Source organism: Pinus tabuliformis, chromosome 9 (assembly GCF_031772625.1).
Source record: "Pinus tabuliformis cultivar Carrire ecotype Pingquan chromosome 9, CPIR1, whole genome shotgun sequence".
NCBI lineage: Eukaryota > Viridiplantae > Streptophyta > Pinopsida > Pinales > Pinaceae > Pinus > Pinus tabuliformis.
Genome location: NC_142307.1, coordinates 1570582913 through 1570608808, shown reverse-complemented (window position 1 = coordinate 1570608808; position 25896 = coordinate 1570582913). Strand labels below are relative to the sequence as shown.

Sequence of the window (25896 nt, the reverse complement as noted above, 5' to 3'; positions counted from 1 at the left end):
ACCACCAACATCTTTCTAGTACATATTTTCATTCAAAATACAAAACTTAACAGCTTTAAGTTTGATAAATCTAGCCTTTGTTTTAGTTAAACCAGGAGGAACTTGTAAATTATGTAGCACATAAATAATGTCTGCATACTAGGGAGACGTAGAAAAAGCTTATGCTACCATTGGAGTCGCCAGCTCATCTAGTTCATTAAATATTTCCAGAAAATTTATATTTAAAGCATGTAAGTTAGATTTTGCCATTAATTTTTCTAACACTTGGCCTTTGATGAGTTTAGTGGGTCGAATTTCAATATCATACTCTAATATAATAGCAATCCACTTACCCCTTTTCCAATCTGGATCACTTTAAGTCAGTATATCTTTAACTATTGCGCTTGGAACGAAAGCAATGATGTGTGAATGGAGAATATACACTCTAAAGTATTTTATAGACTTTAACAGGGCAAAAGCTTGTTTTTCCATAATTTCATACTGCAAGGCTGCATCTCCCAAAGCTTTGTTGAAGAAAGAAATGGTTTGTTCATGGCCCTCATCATTCTTTTGTAGGAGAACTACAGCAATGCTGTGTTCTTAAGCAAATGAAAAAAATTAGAAAATATTTAGTAAAATTTGGACTAATTAACACAGGTGCCTGAGTTAAAGCTTGCTTTACATTGTTAAATGATTGTCTAACTTCCATGTTCCATTTCACCTCAGTATCCTTTTTTAGCATATTGGTAATATTCTTTAAAAGTTCAGCTAAATTCGGAATGAATCTCCTTAGAAAATTTATTTGTCCAATAAAAGATTGAACTTCCTTTATATTCCTAAGGGGGTTAATTTTGAGTATAGCTTCGATTCTACTGGGATATATCTTGATTCCTTCTTCTGAAATTATGTGTCCCAATAGTTTTCCTTCTTGCAAACCAAATAATGTTTTCTTTGGGTTTAGGGAAATGCCAAATTTTTGACATTTCTCAAAAACTCTTCTCAGGTGATCTAAGTGTTCGTCATCTATTTTCGAAAAAATAGTGATGTCATCCAGATATATCACTATGAAATGACCCATTTCATCAACAAAAGTGAAATCCATGGCTCTCTAAAACGTTGCTCTAGCATTCATTAGACCAAAAGGCATTTTCACATACATGAAAGTGCCCCAAGGTGTAGTAAACATTGTTTTCTCTTTATCGTCTGGGTGAACTAAGACCTAGTTATAACCAAAAAATCCATCCAACAAGGAAATCCTGTTGTATCCAACTACCTTCTCGATCCAACTACCTTCTGTAGGATGTGGTCCATCTTAGGCAGAGGGTAATTTTCTTTTAGAGAGGCTTTATTTAAATTTTGAAAATCAATGCAAAGTCTAATTTCATGAGTCTTTTTCCGAGTGGGAAACAAATTGGACACCCATTTGGAATATCTCTAAGGTACTACGATTTTTGCATCATACATTCTCTTTACACCTTTTTCAACCAGAGGCATAAGCATTATATTTATCCTCCTTAATTTTTGGTTAAAGGGTTTATGATCTTCTTTCAATGGAATTTTGTGTTGTATGATACTAGTGTCATAGGCTTTTAGGTCCTCATAACTCAAGGAAAAAACATCAATGTATTCTTTGAACAATTTAATGTACTTCAGCTTTTCAGTTGGGGGTAAGGATTTAGACATTTTGATCATTTTGGGTTGAAGTTCAGTCCCAATGTTATGTTCCTCAACACTAGCTCCAATGGGTTCAATTTTGGGTTTCTTCGCTACATCATTGAAATCAAATAAATCTTCTAATGGAACAAGCCCTCTAGGCAGGATGTTGTCTTTCAGTTGTAAAATATTTATTTCTTGTTTTTCTTCATTTATTTCATGCAATTCTAATTTATTTACACTAGTATGTACATTATCTTCTATATCAAATTCTACATCTATATTAGTATCTTCAAATTCGTCTTTAGACTGCAAAAAGTTTTCAATCTGAGCATCATCTCCAAAAACCTGCCAGTATCTAATGTTATCAGGTACAGTAGGTCTATTCTTCACTTCGATTGTATATGGATGAGTAGGACAAAATGGTAATTTACAAGTACTTTCCAAAGTATCACAACCATCAGGCAGTGTATTTCGATCTCTTGAAACCGTAGAAAAACTATATTCAGTGAAAGAATTTAAAAAGTCTAACACAGCATTCCTATAAGCTCTCATATTAGGATGTTTTACAGAGTATTCTCATTTGATTTGTTTTATCACTAACTCAGAATCTCCATGAATGGCAATTCGTTTAGCACCAAGGTTATTCAAGAGTTATAAACCTAAGATTAAGGCTTCATACTCTGCAACATTATTAGAACACTGAAAATTCAATTTGTAGCAGTGACCTTCTGAGTGATGAGTATATGAATTAGAAACCCATACACCAGCACCAGCTCCTTCTTTACTCATTGATCCATCAAAACCCAAATTCCACAAAACGCCATATGAATTATCTCGCTCAGTGATTAATGTTTGACCATCAACATTGAGACAAAAATCAATACTATGGTTCTGAATTTGTTCTTGTGTGCTTACATCATTGTAAAGAATAAATGAGTCCAAATCAGAATGAACAGAATATAAAGGATAATTGTTAGGCCTAGTTTGAGTGGTGACCATGAATTTCATGAGTTTCTCTCTATAGAGTCTCGTGTTCTGACCAAAGACAATGATTGTTGTGTAAGACATATCCATCTGTAAAGTTCATTGGAGTTTGGATCCCCATGAATGGGAAAGCAGCATTCCATATTTGGGTGGCATATCGACAACAACTATATCCATAAGCACACTTTTGGCAGGTATTTGGACTAAATTTTGTTATGAAACCAGCTCAAGAAAAGATAGAAAAAATAGATCAACGCCTTAGAATTCAACCTCTTCGAGGGGGAAACCTCCTTTACATTACATAAATGAACGATTCTTCGATGATTCAAATGAAAATACCTCCTTTCTATATATAGGAGTCTAAGGGGTCATAACATAATCAGAGCCGACATAACAATAATAATGTAAGGGCACAATAATAACAATAGTGGGCTTCTATGGGGCACAATAGTAACAATATGGGCACTACATGGGTACATCAATATAATAAGTGGGTTGTACTAATAACAATAAGGGGTTACACTAGTAGTACAAGGGCCTAACATGCCCCTCTCCTTCAAAAAGTGTTGTCCTCAACGCTTGAGTAGTTCTTGATGCTTCTGTATAAAATTCTTGTCCTTCCATGTGGAATCTTCAGCGGGTAAGTTCTTCCACTTGATAAGATACTCTGAAATTGATTGATTTCGTAGCTGTCGGGTTCTTGTTTCTGTGACTACTCCAGGTTCCAATATGATTTTTCCTTCCTCTTCAGTTTCTGGCAATATTGTTTGAATTGGGATCTTTTGCAACTTTTGAATAAGTAGCCATACTTCTTCATCCTTCTTCCATTCATCCCTTGCTTCGTTTATCCAATCTGGTTGGATAATATAAATAGCACAAAACAATGCTTCCACATCCTCATCCTTGAAGAGTCTTCCCATTCGGTAAGGTCGCCATTTTTTAAGTGCATGTAGTATTGCCAACATTTCCTTCTCATAAATAGCTTGCTTGAGATGTAGCAGTAAAAATACCCAATCACCTACATCAAAACATTTTTCACTACGATGTTGATCTACCTGTTGTTTCATTTGATTTTGCACCGAAGTGGCATTATCCTTTAAATGTTGGAGAACTTGTTGTTGATGCTCGATGTGATCTTTCACTGCTTGAAACTTTTTCTTCTTGATATGTCCTTCTATCTCTAGAGTTTGAGGAGTGGTAATTTCTTCCAATCCTTTACAAGATATGGTCGGATTCATTTCTTGATGCTCGATGTGATCTTTCACTTCTTGAACATTTTTCTTCTTGATATGTCCTTCTATCTTGATAGTTTGAGGAGTGGTAATTTCGAACAATGAATTACAAGATATGGTTGGATTCATTTCTTCTTTCTCGATGTGATCTTTCACTTCTTGCACCTTTTTCTTCTTGATATGTCCTTCTATCTTGAGAGTTTGAGGAGTGGTAATTCTTGCCAATGCTTTACAAGATATGGTCTGATTCGTTTCTTCTTTCTCTGGGGTGGGGTCCTGGTGTATATCTTTTTCTTTTGATGTTTCTTGATCCTTTTCTTCCTCCTCTTCATATTCTATGTAAAATAATTTCTTCTCAGCACACTTATGACCTTTAGTGCATTTGCTATCACAATTGTAACAAAGCCCTTTTTCTCTTTTTTCTTCCAATTGTTGTGGTGTAACCCTTGTAAGTTGTGGAAGGCTAGGAGAAACAACACTTCCATCTTTATAGTTGTGAGGGGTATGCTTCCTGGTTTCCATAATTTTTCTTTCCACTATGTCACAAAGCCCTTTTACTCTTTCCAATTGTTGTGGTGTTGCTCTAAAGAAGGTGTTGCTCTTTGTATCCTCATAATGTGCTATCATTTCCTCCGTGAAAATTGACCACGTAACAAGTTGTTTACGAGAACAAAGCCCCTTGTACCATAAAAATTGATCTGGTTCTAAATATGAAGATGCAATAGATACCTTTTGTAACAGTTGTACACCATGTAGATCAAAATATTTCTCCATCTGAAGTATCCAATTTACCGGATCCTTCCCATCAAACTTCCTCATCTTGCTTTTTCTAGATTTTAGGAGCTCGACCTTGAAACGACTGTAACTCTGGATTTTCAGATCTTTAAGTTCTGAAATTGCGACCTATAGTATCCCTCTATGGCCTCCTTCCAATGCCACCAATCTGATCCAAATTGGATTCTCTAAGGAAGAGTTATGTGAAATCTCCCACAGTGACTTGATTATAGACTAGTTCAGTAGAGCAAACTTGTACGACGTGCCACGAGTCACTGTTTCGACCTCTGGATCTGAAAAATGCATACAAGAAACTACAGTCTGTCCTCTTTCTGTACCTTCTTACAAAATTTCAATCCAATCCCCAGAGAGAAAGTTATGACGATTTTCCCCAGGTCACCTGTTTGGAATGTAATTCAGGAGTCTGCAAAAATACCAACTTCCTCAGATCATATCTCTGCAAATATAGTGCGAAAAGCTCTGAAATTTGGACCCGAGGTTCAGCACGATTTCTTCTCAAATGGGTTTTTTTTGTAACTTCTGAAACATCGCATAAAAAAAGTTATAGAAAAAATGCCACGATGACCTGTTTTGGAGCAGCGAAACCCTAGAATCCAAAGCTCTGATACCAAATGTTATGAAACCAGCTCAAGAAAAGATAGAAAAGATAGATCAACGCCTTAGAATTCAGCCTCTTTGAGGGGGCAACCTCCTTTACATTACATAAATGAACAATTCTTGGATGATTCAAATGAAAAGACCTCCTTTCTATATATAGGAGTCTAAGGGGTCATAACATAATCAGAGCCGACATAACAATAATAATGTAAGGGCACAATAATAACAATAGTGGGCTTCTATGGGGCACAATAGTAACAATATGGGCACTACATGGGTACATCAATATAATAAGTGGGTTGTACTAATAACAATAAGGGGTTACACTAGTAGTACAGGGGCCTAACAAATTTACACATAAATATTTTATAATTCCAAGGCACTTAACTTGACTAAAATCAAATGAATACAGGCCTTTATACCTTCTGGTAATATCTAATCCCAACTTCTCCATAATTACTTTCGGCATAAGATTGTGGGAGGCCCCTGAGTCAAGCATTGTGTTGTGTAAGATTTTATCATGAATAGTCAAGCTAACATAAAAGGGAGGAACATCTCCCTCTTGAAGTTTGCCACCAACTTTTGGGCCAAATAGTAATTCAGGTTGATCATCTCATACATTAACTCTATCAGTGGTTTCTCCTATGCTCAATTCTTTCATTACCTAGGATCTGTAAGGAGTTTTACTCATCAATTATGTCAAAGGAATAGGGATTTTGAGTTTTGTCAATTCATTTTCTATATTAAATGATGTCTGTGTTTTGTTTGAATTGACAGCGTCTAGTTTATTAGCCACATCTATTTGGGGTATATCTCTTGGTTGGATGGTACAAGGATCATTTGTTTGAATTGTTTTGGATGCACTGTCAGGTTTTTTCTGGATTATAACATCAGGATTCTTCATAGTAAGAATCTCAACATTCTTTTTAGGATGTGTTTCAGTTAGTTTCTTTGGAGGAGTATCAGGTGTTTTTCTACTCTTGAGGTTGTATTGTTTATGAACTTCCATAATGGCATTCTCAAAGCCTCTATTGTAATCCTATGTTCCTTCAGGTTCTATTTCAATTTGGGATAATAGGTAAAGATCTTGATCTTCCTCAGTAAGAAAAATATAGTCATTATCATTTACTCCTAATAGATTTATTTGAGTATTCTTTATATCATCAACTACTTTTGCCTCCTCATATGTATAATTTTCTTGGAAAGGAGGTATTACCTATTGGTCTGGACCCTTTTGGTCTCTTTGTTTATTCAAGGGTTGATTTCTTCAATAGTTTGGATTTCTTATTTCCCCAGTTTTATTTTCTCTCTGAGGAGTCCTATCAACTATATTTATTATGTCCATCATTTTCTCTACTATTCTCAGTAGACTGTCTGTAGCAGAGATGCAATAGGAACTGCATCAAGAGGAACAATTGCAAGCTGTGAATTCTATTCCTTTTCCTTTATTAGCTTGTCCATTTCTGCTTCCATTTCTTTAATTTGGGCACCTTGCTCCACTACAACTTTTAGCATCTCTTCCTTTTGTAGCTTTGTCTCTCCAAGTTCTTTGGCTCGGGGGTCTTCTATTGCTGGCAGCTTCAATTGCTTCTTTAATGCTACAATGTCAACATTCTTCTTTCTGATTATCTCCTTGGTAGATTTTGAGTTGTTTGGATCAAGGCCGACTTTGACCACCATTTCCTCCAAGTATTTGATTATGGTAACTTTGGCAAGTGAGGATATTTTCTCCAATTTGAGTTGAGACTGAACATTATTTAGAGTAAGTTGTAGTTTTGAGGCAGTGATAGTAGTCTGTGTGAAAGTAGAGTACATTATCTCTTCTGCTTTCCTGTGCATATCTATTTGATCCAAAGGATGGACATCCTTTTCCTCAAATTCAAAAGTGGTATGTTTGAAATCTGCAAATGACTTTGGTTGAGAGACCTGGGCCTGCAAGAATGTCATATGCATTCTTCCCTTCTATATATCATATGTTGAGATGAGTATGTGTTGAATGGAGGAGGATTTCTTTCTTAACTGAGTTGATATGTTATCATGAACGGCCTCATTCCTCTGCTTGATTTCCTTGTATCTCTGAAAAATTTCCACTTGTTTCTTCTCTATAGATGTTTCTGATGTCCGAGGGACAGTAGCTAGAATATATTTTGTAACTGAGGAAGATGATGGATATTCTGTAGTACCACTGTCCATCTTGAAAGTCTTCAAACCTGAGAGCACAATAGTGCCTTGTGTATCCTCCAATGATGGAAATTCTATTGTAGAACTGAACCCTGCTTTAAGCTTCTTAGTATATATTTTAAATTCCTTAGTTGAGACTTCAGGGACTGGAGAATCATCCTCTCTTGCTCTCTTATATGTTTTCTCTTTAGGTATTAGAGTGTCTGAAGCTGTCCTGGAATGTACCTTCTCCTCGACCTCCTGCAATGTGTTTTCCACCCATGTGTGTTGGTTCATATACTTTTCTACTTCAGGCCTCTGAGTGTGCACATATGGTGTAGCTTTTTGTTCCACTCCCAACTTAGAAATTACCCCAAAGGGGTCATAAGACCAAGTGAAACTGAGAGGAAATTTCACTTGTTTCAGCAGGAGGTCTACTTCCTCTCCTGCTATTGTTGCAGATGAAGGGTCTGACTTATGTCTTGATCTAGAACTGCGATTTCTTCTTGGCTACCACAAAATGGATGTTATCTGAATGAATTATTTCCCTATTGTATTCCAAGTCAAATATTCTCATTGAAAAATATTTGGGCAGTTTGTATGGTGGCAGCTCTGAACCATACACTCTAATCTTTGTGAATGATTGGTAAAGGTACCAATCCCCTGTTTTAACCTGTTCATTGAGCTGCAAAACCTTCTAAATTTCTTCACTGATCCTTGGAACCTGTTGGCCACTTAACAAACAAGTGGCTAGATATACAAATTGGTCTATGAACTTTGAGAATCTATATTCCTGTGATTGTTTTCTAACTAAGGAAGTCCAAAAAACAACTAATTGTGGCTTTCCTTACTAATCAAGTTTCTGCACTGAGAATGGAAACTTATCTGTTTGGAAAAACATAAACATATACATTAGAATTGATGAATATCTGAACATTCCTTTAGTTAAAACTGAAGGAATTGTTCATGAATTACATTTGATAAGAAGCGACCATAGTCAAAGACGACTGATGGTCCTTCTTCTGAAGAAAGGGTGGACAAAAATCCTAGAATAGGCTCATCTACCCACGCATCTAAAAAATAGCCAAGAATGGAAGACAAAACAGAAATTATTTGTCTTGTCCTTTGAGGGAACATAGAAGAGGGAAATGTTGGATTTTTCTTAGGGAGTTGAGAGCCTTTAGGGAGCAAGATTTCAAAGATGGCAACTCTCTAGGGGAAAGTTAACTTCTAGTAAATTTCTATGAGAGCTACAATGGAGAAAGGGGAGAGGGAATCATAGTGGGCAACCTGTAGCATTTGATTAATGTTGTCAGTTGTGATGGTGAAGAGAATTTCACCATTTGGGGAGATAATTTCTCTATTGCTTGCAAGGTAAGAGGCTTGGCATCTTAGAAAGAAATCTAGAAAATGAAAGGATTGGGGAACAGCAAACAGAGGGATTCTGGGTTGCCAAAGGCGTATCTCATCAGATTGGTCCAAGAAACTATCCTGAAACCAGCAGCGCAATTCGAACAAGTTGAATTCACATTGTGTTTTGGCGATTTTGTAATCTCTGTCTGCGATTGGGGTATGGTCTAAGTCGATGGGGAGAGTAAGCATTAGATTGATTACGGGGGCAGTTTTAGGTGCCATGGTGGTTGCCGAATGAAGAATTGAAGATTGCAACAGCAGGGAATCATAGTGTGTCCAATAATGGCGGGAATTCAGAGTGGCAGACCCTAATCAATTTATGAATGGTAGGCAACAGAAATGTTGCAGCAAGATTAGAGCATAGAGGGATGGGAAGACTATTGAATGAGCAAGGAAAGAAAAGTGTAATCGTAGTGGTGAATTTCACATTTATTTACTGTGAACTAGCCTTAACCATTGGATTAACAGTCTTTTTAGGGCATTAACTCCTTTAATGGCACAAGAAAATGGATAGTGGATTTATGGAGGTTACAACGGTCTCAGACGTGGCAACTGGGGCTTTGCAGATGAGTGGAGTGGGACCATTGGCGGGAGTGACGAGGATAGGGAGAGGTGGCGTGATGGGAGTGGTAGCTACGACGAGACATGGAGGTGACATATGCCAGGAAGTCGAGGTAGGTGAGAATACAATATCGCTTTCGGGGGGTGTGGTGTTATCTGTTTTATGGAGGGGGGGTCTGAAATCACCTAGTGGCGATAGGTCAGGGGGCGGCAAACCACTTTTCAGACCCCCTTGTTATTAAGCGTTATCACTTCGGGCAGGTCCAAAAATAATTGTGTGCCATCGGATTTATGCGATGAATGATCAGGTGGTTGTGAAGTGTGGGGAGGTTAACACTGGATGACCCTGCCAAATGTTTCAGGCTCATAAAACATAACCCAAGGTCCAAGACTTTGGATAAGGGAATATTTCAGACTTATTACATGAATATTTATTTACCTATTCTAATTCTATCTTCAAACAAATGTGGGTGCATTTGAGCATGAAACCCCTTCAATTTTTATTCTAAGAGATAAGGATTATTTATTTCAAACTCTAGACTAATCTAATCAAATAAATTAATCCGGATTAAATAGTTGGATTAACATTATTCACCTATTTCTACCTATCTAGCCTTAACCAATATTAAATTGTTTGGTTAAGTTATTCACTCTAACCTAATTAACATAAATTGAAAACAGCTTGAGCATGATTAAACTGTATGTCTCAAGCAGAAAGGGATTGTGGCATTTTAAACAAATTGCACACAATTTCACAAATTTATTCTTTTACAAAGCTAGAAGGCTAGTAATGGCACTTAAGCTAGCATCACTTTCAATTTTTATAATTTTTTTGTGGGGTTCATTTATCATTTCTTTTCTTTTTATTTTTCTTCTATTTTGTATTTATACCCTCTTTTCATTTTTTATTTTCATTTTTCTATTTTTTTTGGAAATCATTTGCAGAAAGCTATATTATTTACAACCTGAAATACTAAGAGCAAATACTCAATGATCATTGATCCTATAAATTATAGGACCCTAACACCCCCCACATGCATGTGCATGTGATTGCTACAAAAGACAATGGAGTGGGTTATTTCTATTCTAGACCTAGTTTTAAACCTCACATAATGGAAATGGAAGAGTAAAAAAGGTGGTTCAAACCCCTCTCTAGAACAAGCAAGGTAGTGAAAAGGGAATGTCTCCATGGGAATATTGCATAGAAGCCTTATCCCCACAATGAGAGTGTTGTTTCTTGTCTCTCACTCGGCTTCAGCTTAGATAAAAGACAGTTGGGACATTGTAGTTATGGCAGTCTACTTTTGGGAAATTGAAGAGTGTATGCTTGAGGAAATTTCCATTGACATGGAATTGGAAGTGGTGGAGTGTACTTTGGTTCCTTTCTGTGTGAGTGAAGGAGAATTGGCATGTGATTTTTGGAAAATAGGAGTCTATGGGGGGTGTAAGTCTAGTGGCAGAGAAGTGGAATTTAGGGGGTCTAGAGTGAGCGTGGAGAGATGAGGGAGATTCTACCAAGGGTGGTGTCCTCGGGGTGGAAAGTGGTGGTCATCTTTTCCATTTCATTTATTCTTAAGCATTGGTGGCTCAATAGCCACTCTGAGAAGGGTAATTCTAGTGCCCCTAATTTTCTCTATTAATATATATGGTATTAAGTTGATTGGCCTTAGCTATTTGATTATTAATATTATGGTTTATCATGTTGGTGGGTGGTTATTGTCCAGTATGTTTGCATGTCTACAAGTTTTGGTGCATTTGCAAACACATTGATATGGGAGTTTCTACATCCTCTCTTCTTTTGTTTTGTCAATTATATTGGTAGGAAGTTTAGTGGTCATGGAGGTCTAGAGATTAATATTCTAGTGTGGTTTTGGTACTCTAGGGGAAATTTACAATAAAAAATATAGTGTTGTCTCTGGTATATAGTGGGGTATCCATTCTTTTGGTTTCCACTTATCCAGTTTTGGGCCTACGTACTAGTATTTTGGTGCTACATTTCTTTTGCAGGCTCGACTTAGTCTATTTTATCTTATATATACCTGTTATTATTTTTCTTTGTAAGGAACTTGGGAAAGTGAACCCTCTATGAAATATGTCAAGGTAGTGTATGGACAGCCATAGGGGCAGGGGAAGTCAGGGCTCCTAGGGCAAGAAATGAGCCCAACAACAAGGTCAGGAAGAAACTACCACATTCTAGTTCATTTTCGCCCCTAAAACTTGCAATGAGATTCACAACCCAGAGTCTTTGGTTGTTATGGACCACCAAGATTTTTCTCATACGAATATTTTGGAAGAGGTTTCTCACTAGGTTCCTAGCCCTGGTCATAAAAAGGGACAAAGGAAATAGAATTTCAATTCCATATCTCTTCATTTGCAAATGAAGAATCTACTTGGCAGGGTCTTAAAAGAAAAACAAGAGGAGAGATACAACATTTTTTCTTCTCTAAAAGACATAAAATGGGCTGAGAGGAATAAATGCTTTTACTTGGAAAGACTAGATGCAAGGCTTGAACATCTAGAAAGTCATTTGTAGTCTGACGTTAGCCCCCTTTCTCCTCCAGGATCCAATACCAAGGACCTTGCACCTATTACATCGTATGACTCTTGAATGATTGCAATGTTTACTAGCAATTTTTTGCATTACAATATTAGAGTAGTCAGGTTTATTTTGTTATATATGTTTTGGACTATTTTCTTTTCACGTAGGTAGTATAAAATATATGGTTTCCCTCAATGCAAATTGAAACAACCTACGAAGGGAAATGGTTAAGCTATGATTGGATAGATGATGCACTTTGTTTTGATGATATTCTAAGGCAATAAAAAATTTAACTTTCAAAGAAAAATGTACCTTGGTAATAAATGATGTGTCCCTATTTTAGTAATTCTTATTAAACTTAGTTTTAAGTGATTGAATAGACTTTGAGTGTTTTATATAATTAGTTGGACTCATCTATCAAGATGATTTCTTGTTGGAAATTTACCTAACAAGGAAAGAGGTATGATTTTGTGAATATATCCTTGATGGTTTATGATGGATGACCTTAATTGATATGATGTGTATATAATATGTCATGATGTATTTGTGCCTTTGTTTGAATAATAGGAGATATTTTTTTTGAATCACCATCCCCTTTTGCTTGCTTCTACTTATGATTAAGTAGGATGGACCTAGACACCTTTGTGATTGCCTAAATTGTGATGAGTTATGATTTTATTAATGATATCTTTAAATATTCTTGATAATGGCTATGAAGCATTGGTATTTTTTATGACAGTTGTGATGACCTTTGATGATAATTTAAAATAGCATTCCCTTGTTATCATATGATCAATGATGTATGCATGTACTAGATACCTTTCCATTGATATGCTTAATCTTATGATTTATGATATATGCATATGTCAAATGAATTATTATGATGTATATATGTACAAGATGTTTTGTCATTAATACACTTCATATTATGGTGAGATTGAGTATGATGAAGATGTTTCATATACGCATTGGTACATTGGATGAACTAACTTACATTACAGTTAAGATTTTGGTGGATAATGGAGAAATGCACTCAAGGGAAATGTTGTTGCCTCAATGATGATGACTATGATATCTTTGTGCCCATGAAACCTGGGAAATGGGAACTTTTTTGTGAAAATAACCTTGTATAAGGAGAAAGAGTTTTATTTAACTTTTTCATGGTTTTGGACACTTGTAAAGTCACTCTCAAGACCAAATTTTCCCTTGCATTAATAGGGGGAAACCAAGAGACAAAATATTGGGAGGGTGTTACTTGATTTGGAATAATTAAATCAATTACCTACCTCTTATTGGGGGCTACCACATAGGGAATTTCCTCTAGGATATTTGTATTGTGGAGGTACTTGTGCTGCGATATTGGTGAGTCTGGAATAATTTCGCCTATGTTAACTATATCTATGTGGATTAAGGGGTTGGGAGTGTAACTACAATATAAGGGGGTACTTAATCTTTGTATGTCTAGCTCCTTGTATTATTTTCTTTTGGGCCTAAGTTACAAGACACCACTACAGTTGTGATTGTCATCGCTAGCTAAAGGTGGTGGTAAGATATTTGTAGAGCATGACACCACCATTACTATGGTTGTGATCACCAATTAAAGGTGGTAGTAAGATCCTTGCATGAGGGTTGGCACCACTATGGGTTTTGTTGCAATCACTGACAAATGGTGGTATTAAGAATCTTACACACCATAATCCCATGGGATTTAGAGGTGTTGCAAGGCTAAGAACCCCTCCACCACATGTAGATTGAATTGCCATTTTAATTATTCTTGAATACATTGGGTTGGATTCTTGAGATTTATTATGAGTTTGTGAGCCCTGCTCTAGGGAAACACTAATGAAGGTTGTTCTAGTGGTTTGATAAGTGATCACTCCTTATAGTGATTTTCCCTTACATTCATTTAATATTAGTTTGTAGGATCATAGTGATACCTGGTTCATGGACCCAAAGGTGTGGTTGGCTCAATTATTGGACTTATAAGAGCTAAATTTTATATCAATATTGTGTATTTGAGTATTTAATTATGCATTTTGGAATGATGTATAGTTGCACAGTCTTTATGCGGCTTTGGCATGGCTTCTTTGATATATATGTTTTTAGGGGATAGATTCATTAACTTATTCCTTACATCATAGGAAAATAAGCTATTGACAAATCATTAGTATTTTTAAGTCTTACTCTAAAACTAAAAAGACAATTTCAACTTAGATAACATTTACAAGAAAATCAATACTTCAAAATGACATTACTAAAATTATAATAATAAAATCATATACTTTCGAATAACATCTAATTTTAATCATATAAACGAAACCAAATACTAATAAAATTATATATTTTTAAATAATATTTAATCTCAATTCTATATATAAAACCAAACAATTAACGTCTCTTTTTATTTTTATTATTCTTTAATAAATATCCAATAAATTAAATCAATCAATCAAGATGTAAATTAATAAAATATATTCTCTTATCAGCCTCATGATAAATTATATTTTATCAACTACACGACAAGGTAGCAGCTTCTCTTCCCTTTATTCATTTTCTTTTAAATATTATTTATAACGTTATCCCTCCCTCTCCATAGAATGATGAAAAATGGCATAATATATTAAGATACGAGGGAAAATAACCTCTAACCCAACAATGTCATTTCACATATTACGGTGAAAAGAATAGTGTGTGATATTACGAGGTGAAGACACTTTGAGAAGAATGGCGACGTGATATTAGGAAGTGAAGATAAGTTTGAGGGATATAAATTGATAAAACATTAAAATATAGTTATAATAAATATAAATATAGTTCGAGTATATTTAATGATTTAGAATATATATTTTTATAAGAATTATAATTTCACGTTAAAGAGTGTGTATATGTGTAAATATATATATTTTACAAAATAAAAAGTTATTTTTTTATGGGGTGATTAATTAAGTTAATGGTGATACTGAGGTAATACGTGGGCATTCATGAATACCACATGGCTAAAGGCACGAGGACTGGCCTCCCCATCCTCTCAATGCACCTTGTGTACGGGAGATGGTAATGTAACTTGTGTGAGACCTCAATCAGTCTTGAAACTCGTGGGAGGTGGCATCCGTCGATGATTTATGGAGGGTGGCGAGGTTTGCTATCAGACATTATGGGTTTGGTCTTGTTATGGTAAATGTAGTTTGAGCTTTGAGCAAGGGAGCGATTGTTTCCGAGGGCACCCTGTCTAGGAGAGGTGGCATCTTCGTCGTCAGCGCCCCCTCCTCCACTTATGGGTGTGCATTCTTGTTAATTGTCAGTTTGGTATTCGGTTTATGGTCATCACGCACAGGGAAGGATTTAGCCAAGTTCTGGCTCTGGTTTTATTTTGCTAGTCTTGTTGGGGTCTAGTAGCATCCCCCTTGCACTGGAGTGAAATTTGGCTCGCTACCTTTAGTGGTCCCCTCTCGGGGTCGTGCAAGGTCAAGCGATGTTTGTGGAGCACGTGTGGTGGATTTTGGGTGGTTTGGTTAGCGGGGATCCTATTCAAGGAGAGGAACTGTGAATTGTAGAGCCAGGTCCTCATTGTCGGGTTGGAATTGTGGTTCTTTACATTCATCCTCGGTTGGTTGGTTGTGGTCCCGCCGGCAAAGGTGGGGCATTTCTCCTCGATGACAGTTGAGTTTCATGAAGTCACCTATTGGTCAGCTTCAACTCATCCCAGCAGTGTAGGGTTGGTCATAATGCATCTAACGTCCTGTTTTTCTCATTCCTCTTCGCAGCTTAAGCCCAATTCAGGCAGCCCGGGGGGCTGTGTGTCTCTCTCACAGATGGAAATGGCAACCAGTAGCTTTGGGCGGGGTGCTATTATTGCAGGTCACTCAGGACGAGTGGTCTCTGGCGGTGGCGGTGGCAACAGGGCGGGTCGTTCTGGTCAGGTGGATTATGAGGCATGTGGTGGTCGCTGTCATCGTGGCTCAATGGCTGGTCGTGGGAGTTGCACCCCACGGAGCCAACAACGGGGTGGGACGATTCATCGCGACGGTTCGGGGCAACAAGGGAAGGCTCGTAATTTAGGATGCTGTCAGAGACAAGATTGGTGTTTAGATCATTGTTGAGATTTGATTCAGTCTGTACTTGAACACTTGGAAACCTCGGAGCAGGTGAGGCGAGAGGAGCATGCAGAGCTCATTGCCACTTTGAACAAAATGCACTACTTCCAGTGCCAAGTCCAAGAGTGCGTAGTGGTGGTCTGGCGAGGCTAGAATATATTATCTAAGAAACTAGAGAAGTTGGAGACTTGGATGGCCCACTTCGAAGAACACGTTCAATGCTCCTTTTGTCCTCCTCCTCCTCCAAGAACAACTCTAGACAACCCAGCCTCCATCACTTCTAATGACTAGCATGGTTACAGGTGTTTACTGGTGCTTTTAGCCTCCTAAGTTGTGGACTGTGTCTTTAGATGTTTTTTGGTGAGATACCTGCATTTTGCTATTGTTGTACCTTTTTTTGGAAGAATGAATAGAATCTTGATTTACAAAAAAAAAAAAAACCAGTAGTGGGGACAGTCGAGCCACGCAAGTTGATTCATCATTGTTATTCAAGGAAAATCACATCACCTAGAATTACTGGTTAGTGATCCTTAAGGGAGCGGGCTTTCACTCCTGTTAAATGCCTCTAATCCTTGATGGTTAACCATAAGAAAATGGGCTCTTAGCTAAGCAAAAGAATTTTTAAAGCATACTCCAACCCAACAAACAAAAAGTTCTTACATATTAATTTGGTAATTTTAAAATTAGAATTTTATTTTTTCTTTTTAATGAGAAAATATATTTATATTCCATACAAAGAATAAGATTTTGTTCTCGAAATTTATTAAAATAACAAAACTAGAAACCATGACAAAAAAAATAAGTAATATAAATTCAACATATAATGATTGAACTAATGGAAATTATATCAACATTATTTTATTATTTTATTATTATTATTATTAATTTAAAATATTTTATTTTTAAAATACTATTATAATATTGCAATCAAATTATAATAAATTTTATTATTTTCAAAATACATATATACATAAAAACAAAAATATTATTCACTTTTTGTGTCACTCATTTAAAATATTTTATTTTTAAAATAATATTATAATAAATTTTATTATTTTCTTAATATCAAATTTTATTTATATTATAACACTGATAGAAGCAAAAATATTATTCACGTTGACTGTCACTAGTATTTAATGGATAGTTTAATGTTTTAAAAATATAATTTAAGTAATTTAAAATTGTGATTTAATTAACCATCATGTTAAAATATTTTAATGATATTATTAAAATTAGTTTAAATTTATTTTAATTATGTCGATAGGTATGTCTATTTTAAAATAGGGCTTCTTAAATTTTAATTAACTTATCAATAATTATTAGGTAGATGGTAGGGATTTAATCTTTATGGAATATTTTAGAATATTCTTAGTAGTATATTCAAATCAAAAGTTAAGATTTATTTTTGAAGTAATTATGTAATTTTTTCGTTTTTAATTACATTTAGTAATTAAAAAATGGCATATGAACAAGTGTCATGTAAAAATAAGCTATGGTTTATGATATTGACAAGTCATGGTATCGGCCCATGATATTATAACAAAGCATATTTATAGATTAAAAATCTCATGATAAAGTTAGGGTGAATCTTCATGGTTAAGAATCTTGTTGCATGTTTTTTTAATATATATATATATATATATATATATATATATATATATATATATATGTAGAGAGAGAGAGCATTCTTATGAGTATTTTAATTTTAAGAATTTGAGATGTATGATAAAGGCAGTGTTTTGATGTCTTGTGGTTAATTTATATGCACTAAAATATTATTTATGATCTTGTTCAAATTAAAATGTTATATTGATTTGTTTTTGTTATTAATATTTTTCTTTGTCAACTGTGTATTGAATATGGAAGGAACTACAAATGTACCATGAATTAGAAATAAAAATAGATCCATCTTAAATATGGATCTAGTCGGGAGAGATCCAATTACTTCACTTGCAAATATTTTTATTTAGTTATTTATTTTTAATTTTAATTTTATTTTAATCTATATGAACAAAATTTCAACTTTGATGAATAGATAGGGTTACACATCATACTCGGTTGTAGAATGAGCCTCTCGACTCAAACACCTATGGATGAAAGAAAATTCTCTCTCTTTACTTTTATATATACAAAAAGAATTGATATTGAAATATCTTATTTATGATAAACACTTTATCTTTTTTGTTATTTATATTTTTTAATTGTCACCTATCAATTTCATATTAAAAATAAAATAAATTATACATTTCTCGCATATATGTGTATATATGTATAACATGTAAGAGACTTAAAATGACTTAGAATTTATATAATTATCTGTTTTTTGTGTTTTATCACTTGACTTGGCATTATATCTTTTTAATAAATAAATAAAATCTATTTAACATTTCATTACAAAATCTCTTCCATATTGTTTTGAAAATCTCCTCACAACACCCCCACCAAAAAAATACTAAACAATAAAATATTTAAATTTATCTTTTAAGCAATAAAATTATATATTATAAAACAAGTCACTTATTCCCCCACCAAAAAAATACTAAACACTAAAATATTTGAATTTATCTTTTAAGCAATAAAATTATATATTATAAAACAAGCCACTTATTTGAATGCCTTTAAAATGTCACTTGTGTGAATGCATTTATAATATATAAATTTAAAATAGAAAATTAAAATATTTAAGATATATTTTAATAAGATTTTTGTTATTAGCTCTTGTCAAAATGACTCTAGCGTTGGATTTGTGTATTGACCACTATTAATTTAGCATTGACCAATATAACTTATAATGCTTAATTTTGAAAAAATAAATAACTGTTTTTCAATACTATTAAAAAAGTCATTTTCCAAACATTTAATTGGACCATAACTTGAAGGTCTTATTGCAACCTTTGCACAATATAATGTTATGTAGATAACTACATCACATATTTTATGGTTGCAATATTCATACATGATTTTTATACATTTGTGTACAATGATTTTTTGTTCTTAAGCTTCACATAAAACCATCCAAAAATAAAATCCTTAAAATTATCTCATACTCACTTGATTCCCACTATAATTTAAGTTTTTGCATAAAAAAATGAATAATAAATAGGAATAAAATATAAATAAATATACTTACCAAAGGTTTATTACTACACACTCAAATTTATGCTAATTTTTGTGCTTAAACAAACAATTAATTTATCAATCTCATATCTCAAATTATTAAAAACAAAACAATAAAATTCCATTTATCTATTAACCATGGTTAAATTTAACATGACCCATACAAATCATAATTTTTTCTAAAAAAAATTATTTCTTAAAACACGCTTATTTAAACTTCTTAATAAAATAATTACTTATACATTACCACTAACCTAAATACGCTGCAGCACTTCTTAATAAAATAATTACTTATACATTACCACTAACAGCAATCTGACCTCTACTTAATCCTAAAAATGACGAATTTTCGGACAAGAAAAAGTAACTTACAATCTAGCTTGACACTGTTTCTGCACCAACGAAGCTATGTCCTAGGTACGAAGGCCGCCGTTGATTAGTGTATAAATATTTTCTTCAAATATTTTCATAGCCTCCGACGGCAAACAAACAGGTACTCTGATTCCTTCACAGTCGTTCTTTGAGGCCCTCATCAAAGACGAAAGGTTGGGTACCGGGGAAGAAGCAGGACACACATACACTGCTTTTCCCCACCCGAAGTCGGCATTTGCGCAAGCCCCTACAATATCGGAAATATCCGAAATGATGTAACAACCGCGCGGTGGGCTGAGTGGACGCCCATTCACCTCCGCCAAATCAACCGTGGATCGCACGTATTCTTCGTCCACCATTTTCTTCCCTTCGTTAATCAATTTCACAGCGAAAGACAATGGCTGGTCAATCAGATCTCCGGCTCTTGCTATAGCGTGGCCGCATGCTACTACATTTCCATAGTACCCCGTGGGAAGACGCGGTCGAAATCGAGAACGGGCGTTCACGGAAAACAATAATGCCGAGTCTTGGTGGGCAGGGATATTGAGAGCCTTTACTCTCGATTGCCACAAGCAACCCGCTATTACTTCGAATGTGGTGCAGTGCCTTACCTCCTTTGCCTGCCGTTTCAAAGCTCCAATTTCTTCTGGACCAAAATAGAACCATTTTGAGCTCATTCCGTCTCCTGCACGCACTGGCACCACTGATTTTCGATATTTGTCAACAAAATCATAATATAAACGGCCGATAGCAGGGGATTTCACGGTAGGCTGCGCTCTGGGTCGAAGGATTTCTCTTTTCCAAACGGGAGGAACCGTGGGTGTTGCTGCTCCTCTGGCTATTTCACTCAGACCCATCACAAACTGGGCGATTCCAACGCCATCAGCGATGCAATGGCTGAAATGCAAACCTAATATGAAGCCACCACATTTTAGACGCGTTACCTGTGAAAGATTCAAACATAAAAGTTACCAAAACCATAGTTACTAAAGTTAAGGAATCGATACGAAAATATTTAAGTCTCTTAAATCTTATTGGAGAAATATTTGGGAGTATATATTATAAAAAAATCGAAAGAAAAATCAGGATATTTTCAAAATTGATTTTATTATTTATCAAATTGAGAAGTTTTTGATTACAAACAAATTTAAGATTAAAGTGCAGTTCCTTATGATATTTTGTTAAGTGAAACAGGGATTGCTTTTATTGAAGCAATTGCTATGATGCGAGTCATAAGGTATTTGAAAAAAAATGAGCAAATGGAAAAGGGTAGACGGTCTAAGGTTGTCTTTAAAGATAGATTGTGCAAGAGCAAAAAACCTTGGATGTAGCGAAATAACAAATGGTTTAGTAAATGGGGTATTTGTTTGAACGCGTGTCCAGCAAAGAGATAATAACTTTTGTTATGGAAAAGTTTTACAAGCGTACTTGGGATAAGGAGCTAGGAAGAAAGAAAAAGTACTATATTGAAGTGTTTAATCTCACCCTTAGTCATCAACCAAAAGCATACATAGAAGTCAATATCTCTTGGAGAGCCAAAATTTTTATTGCTCAGTTAAGGACTAATTCTCATCGACTCCGTTGTGAAATAGGGCACTCGAAAAGGCTAAAGGAAGTGTGGGAGGAAAGAAAATTCATTTTTACTCCGTTGTGAAATAGGGCACTCGAAAAGGCTAAAGGAAGTGTGGGACGAAAGAAAATGCATTTTTTGTTCTTCCGTAAAAGTGGAAATAGAAAAACATTTCATTTTAGAATGTGAGGCCTTCAAAGACAACACAGAACTTGGGATAATCTATTTAGAGAGGGGTTTGTCCAGAAGTTGGGAGCATTTATTTTGAAGCTTCATAGAGAAAGGGCCTAATACATCGAGCAGATGAAGAAGCAATCTGTCCCATAGGTAATACATCAAGCAGATGAAGAAGCAATATGTCCCATAGGTTACCTTTAGCCTCGTGGACTTTAAAAAAATTTCTTTCTTTCTTTTTTTCTATATCGAAAGGAATCAAATTATTACAAGTGGATGGATTTTTAATTGTTTATTTATACCGTTATTTAAAAAAAATTATGGGCCCACATTATTTAAATGTTTTGTATAGTTATTTAACTTTTTAAATTTTTTATTTTGATTTATATTTGATAATGGACTTATATCCTTACACATCATATTGGATTGTAAATCTTCATACCGCAGAAAATACCGCAGAAAATAAATCTTCATTTAACAGCAAAGCAGATCTCCTAAACCAAACTTCTCCGACTATAGATCGCGAAGCTAAGACACCAATGTCCCAAGAACCAGAAGAGATGAAGGAGATGCAAGACAAAGGAAGTTGGAAGACCGTAGAGAAAAGAAAGAAAGCTACAACACCAATCTCGCCAAGAAAGACGAGGAGCCAGACAAGTAAAAATTAAGAAAATTGTAGGTCCGATAGACCAATTTGGTCTCAGTGGACGTTAACCATCATCATCATCATCATCATCATCAAAATATACCTTTTGAGAAAAAATATATACACTTTTTCTCTAGAATTATTGAGAAACATAATCTATTTAAATTATTAATATTAAATAATAATAATAAAAAATTAATAATATCAATAACACAATTTCAAAACTAAAAATGTAAGAAATAAGATTGTAATATTAAAAATAGCTCCAAATAATTTCCATATACCAAAAATTTATGTTTTAAGTATTAAATAGGTTCTCATAAACCTGAATAATATTAAGGTCGTTTATAGTAGTCAAATTTAAATATATTCAAACAAAATTGAAATCAACAAATTCACCATTTTTATTGTTCTCCATTAAAAATGGAATTGGCTAATCAAATCCCATTGTTTCATAGTAGACGGGAACGTGGTAATTGCTATCTTTAAAAAACAATGTTTTGCCAAAAAAATGTAGAGGAGTTTTACAACTGTAGTTTTTTGAAGCAATTTTTTTTAACGTTTGAAGAAAATTATTTTTGATATTCTAATTCATAAACGAAAGAAAAAATGTATTTTAATATTCACATAGGTAAAGATAACTAAAAAATCAAATCACTACAAAGAGAATTATTTTTAATATTCTAATTCATAAACCAAAGGAAAAATGTATTTTAATATTCACAGAGGTAAAGATAACTAAAAAGTCAAATCACCACAAAGAAGAAAAATATTTTTGATATTCTAATGCATAAACCAAAGAAAAAATGTATTTTAATATTCACAGAGGTGAAGATAACTAAAAAATCAAATCACCACAAAGAAGAAAATTATTTTTGATATGCTGATTCATAAACCAAAGAAAAAATGTATTTTAATATTCAGAGAGGTAAAAATAACTTAAAAATCAAATCACCGAAGAAGAAAATTATTTTTAATATTCTAATGCATAAACCAAAAAAAAATGTATTTTAATATTCACAGAGGTGAAGATAACTAAAAAATCAAATCACCACAAAGAAGAAAATTATTATTGATATTCTAATTCATAAACCAATATTCACATAGGTAAAGATAACTAAAAAATCAAATCACCACAAATTTATATTTATTTATTTTTGTCAATTTTTCAATTAAAAAAAATTGATCACTATGATACTAAACAAATTATCACAGCTTATGGACTTGCAATTATTAGTACTTGTTTTTTTTTAAGGTTATTCCTGCAGATTGTTCAACCCACGAGAATATACCAGTAATTTTTCAATAATATTCTTGCGTGTTATTCAATCCACACAAAATTTCATATATCAAATTTATAATATATATATATATATATATATATAATTTTATTTAATTAAAAAACAAACGAATTTAGTGCAAATATAAATGCATTAACGGGAAAATCCTTATAATCGTAGATTTTAAGAATATTTTAAACCCTAAACAAAATCAAAACCACAAATACAAACCTGACACAAAAGAAGCGGAGAGTTTCTGCGGGAATATGACGCTGGAGCGTTATTTATAAACTCAAGAGCACGAGGAATAGGTGGAGAGAGATCTCCCAAGTCTTCCAAGGAAACATCTGCGTCGGCCTCTACAAAGAGAACCCCTTCACCGGTGCAGTCAATCATAAGCTTACCTTTACCTTTATGGGCATTTCTTAATCTGCCAGCAAATGGATAGTAATCCACCAGAATCTTGGCCAGAGCCTCTCCAATAACTTCGACGGGATCCTGATCATTCTTGCCATTACTATTCATGGAGATTTCAGGGCGTACTGGTGGATAAAACAAGAGTGAATCGACATAAACTCTTGATGAAAATGAATCGTCCAAGTTGGTAAGATAAAGAGGCTGGGTGGGAGTCGGCCGGTTGGGCGTAACCAGGAGAGGTGGCCGTCTAGTGATTGTGAAATTGCGGGGAGACTCCTTGAGGAGACGAGGAAGCGGCGGAAGCGGAGCTGGCGGCGAAGGCGGCGGCCCCGCTTGTCTGGCCACCGCCCAAACCAATCCCATTCCCAAAACCGCCATCTAAACACAACAGTTGCAGAGATGGCCAGAGATCTCAGAGAGCAGTAGCGTGTTATGGTGATCTCAGGAGCACTAATTTATAAATGGTTGGATTGGTTGTAATCATTTAGTTATCATACAGAGTTAAATAGTAAATTAATTAATTGTTTGTACATTGTTATTTATATGGTAAGCTTTAATAGCTGCTATCAATATTATCAATATTTTTGGAGTTATAGCTTTATTAATGCTCTGGATTGTATATATATGTTAATTTTGGAAGTTTCTGATATTTTTGGAGTTATAGCATATGTTGTTGTATATATAACTCTTAGATTTTGGATCAGTACCTTATATGTCAACCATTAGATTTTGGTTAAATTTTGTGTGATGTTTGGGAAATTTTTAATTTTAAGACCATAAATGATGGCTCAATCAAGTAACATGATAGATGTATATGTTTTATATTACATGATGTATATGTTAGTTTTTATTATCATTTACATAATGTATTATATGAGGTTTTTGTTAGTTTTTTATATATATTATATGAGGTTTAATATTAGTTGTTATTCATTGTTCAGATAATGTATTATATAAGTTTTTGTTAATTTTTTATTATGAATATAAAAGCAAATTTTATTACTAAATTTTGTGTGATGTTTAGAAAATTTTCTAATTTTAATTTGACCATAAATGATGGTTCAACCAAGTAACATGATAGATGTACATGTTTTATATTACATGAGGCTTGATATTAATTTTTATCTATCATTTAAATAATGTATTATATAATTTTTTTGTCAATTTTTTATTATGAATATAAAAGCAAATTTTGTTACTATAAATTTTGTACAGTATTTAGGAAATTTTTTAATTTTAATTCAATCATAAATGATGCCTTAAGCAAGGAACATGATAGATGTATATATTTTATATTACTTCAGAAATATCAAACATATTCAATTATGTTCAATTTTATGGTCAAACTAACCTATGATTTGGTGCAATTATGTACAATTGTTATTTATGCAATTTCAAAGATTTTATAAATCATGCCCAGCCATTCTTGAAAAGTGAGTATCTTGGTCAAAACCATTAACTATAATGTATTTTGAAGAGGAACAATCAATCTCAACTTACAACATGATGACTTGGAGAGAAAGATGACCTTATAAATAATAAAAACATATTTGAACCCACTTCTAAATAGTTGTTTGGATCATATATTTTTAAAAAAATCATAACTTTTGGATAAGTAAGAAGGAGGATGGAGTCTCCCTTCTACACCCTAACACTTGAAAGGCCCAAACCCAATTGCATCCATATTAAAGTATGAATGTATCAAACACATTATAGCCTTGGTAACCACACATTTGAGATTCTATACACAACCATGAAATAGATCCATTTTCTAGTCAAGCCCATAAATAAATAGATCTACTTTATAAAACCTAACACTAACACTAAAGAAAATAAATAAAAACTATGAAAAACAAAACAAAAAGTTATTTAACCCATACAAACAAGAAAATAAGTTCTATTATTTATATTGGAAAACTAAAAAACCCTTCAATTTGATTACTCTATCCTCATAAGTTAGTGTTTTATATAGCATTCCAATGGCTCATGTGTGTGGGCATGCCAGACAAGTCTCAACCTTGAAGCTTCAAGCTTTATTGTTCAAAACTTAGATTCAAGTGTGCACAATGCAGAATTACATGATGTAAGTGGAGATGGAGATAGGATTTTTCTAACAAGTCCAAAGACCCACTATGGGTGAGTTTATGCTTATCTTGGAATCTCAAACTATGGGTTTGTGACTTTTAAGAGTCTCGTCCTGGTCTTCATATCGTGAGTGCTACATAGTTTGATGTTTATCTTGAAATCTTTGTTGGCTTCTTTTATTTTCTGTCATCTTATTTGGAATTTACTTATATGTATGTAAATTTT

General features: G+C 34.0%; 1 protein-coding gene across 1 annotated transcript; it reads right to left on the bottom strand.

The window, feature by feature from the left end:
- Positions 1 to 19386: 19386 nt before the first annotated feature.
- On the bottom strand, positions 19387 to 24038 carry LOC149154648 (benzyl alcohol O-benzoyltransferase-like). Its single transcript, XM_089441338.1, has 2 exons — positions 23401 to 24038; positions 19387 to 20443 (listed from the first exon to the last, which is right to left on the bottom strand). Exons 1-2 carry the CDS (start codon positions 23962 to 23964, stop codon positions 19541 to 19543), a joined length of 1467 nt encoding a protein of 488 aa, XP_089297464.1. The 5' UTR covers positions 23965 to 24038; the 3' UTR covers positions 19387 to 19540.
- Positions 24039 to 25896: the final 1858 nt, after the last annotated feature.

Excerpts from the sequence above, each read along its gene's own strand:
- LOC149154648 (XM_089441338.1), bottom strand. The coding sequence starts at position 23,964 with ATGGCGGTTTTGGGAATGGGATTGGTTTGGGCGGTGGCCAGACAAGCG. Across the intron at positions 20,444-23,400 it reads CTCCGCTTCTTTTGTGTCAG|GTAACGCGTCTAAAATGTGG; the intron begins GTTTGTATTTGT and ends AATCTTTCACAG.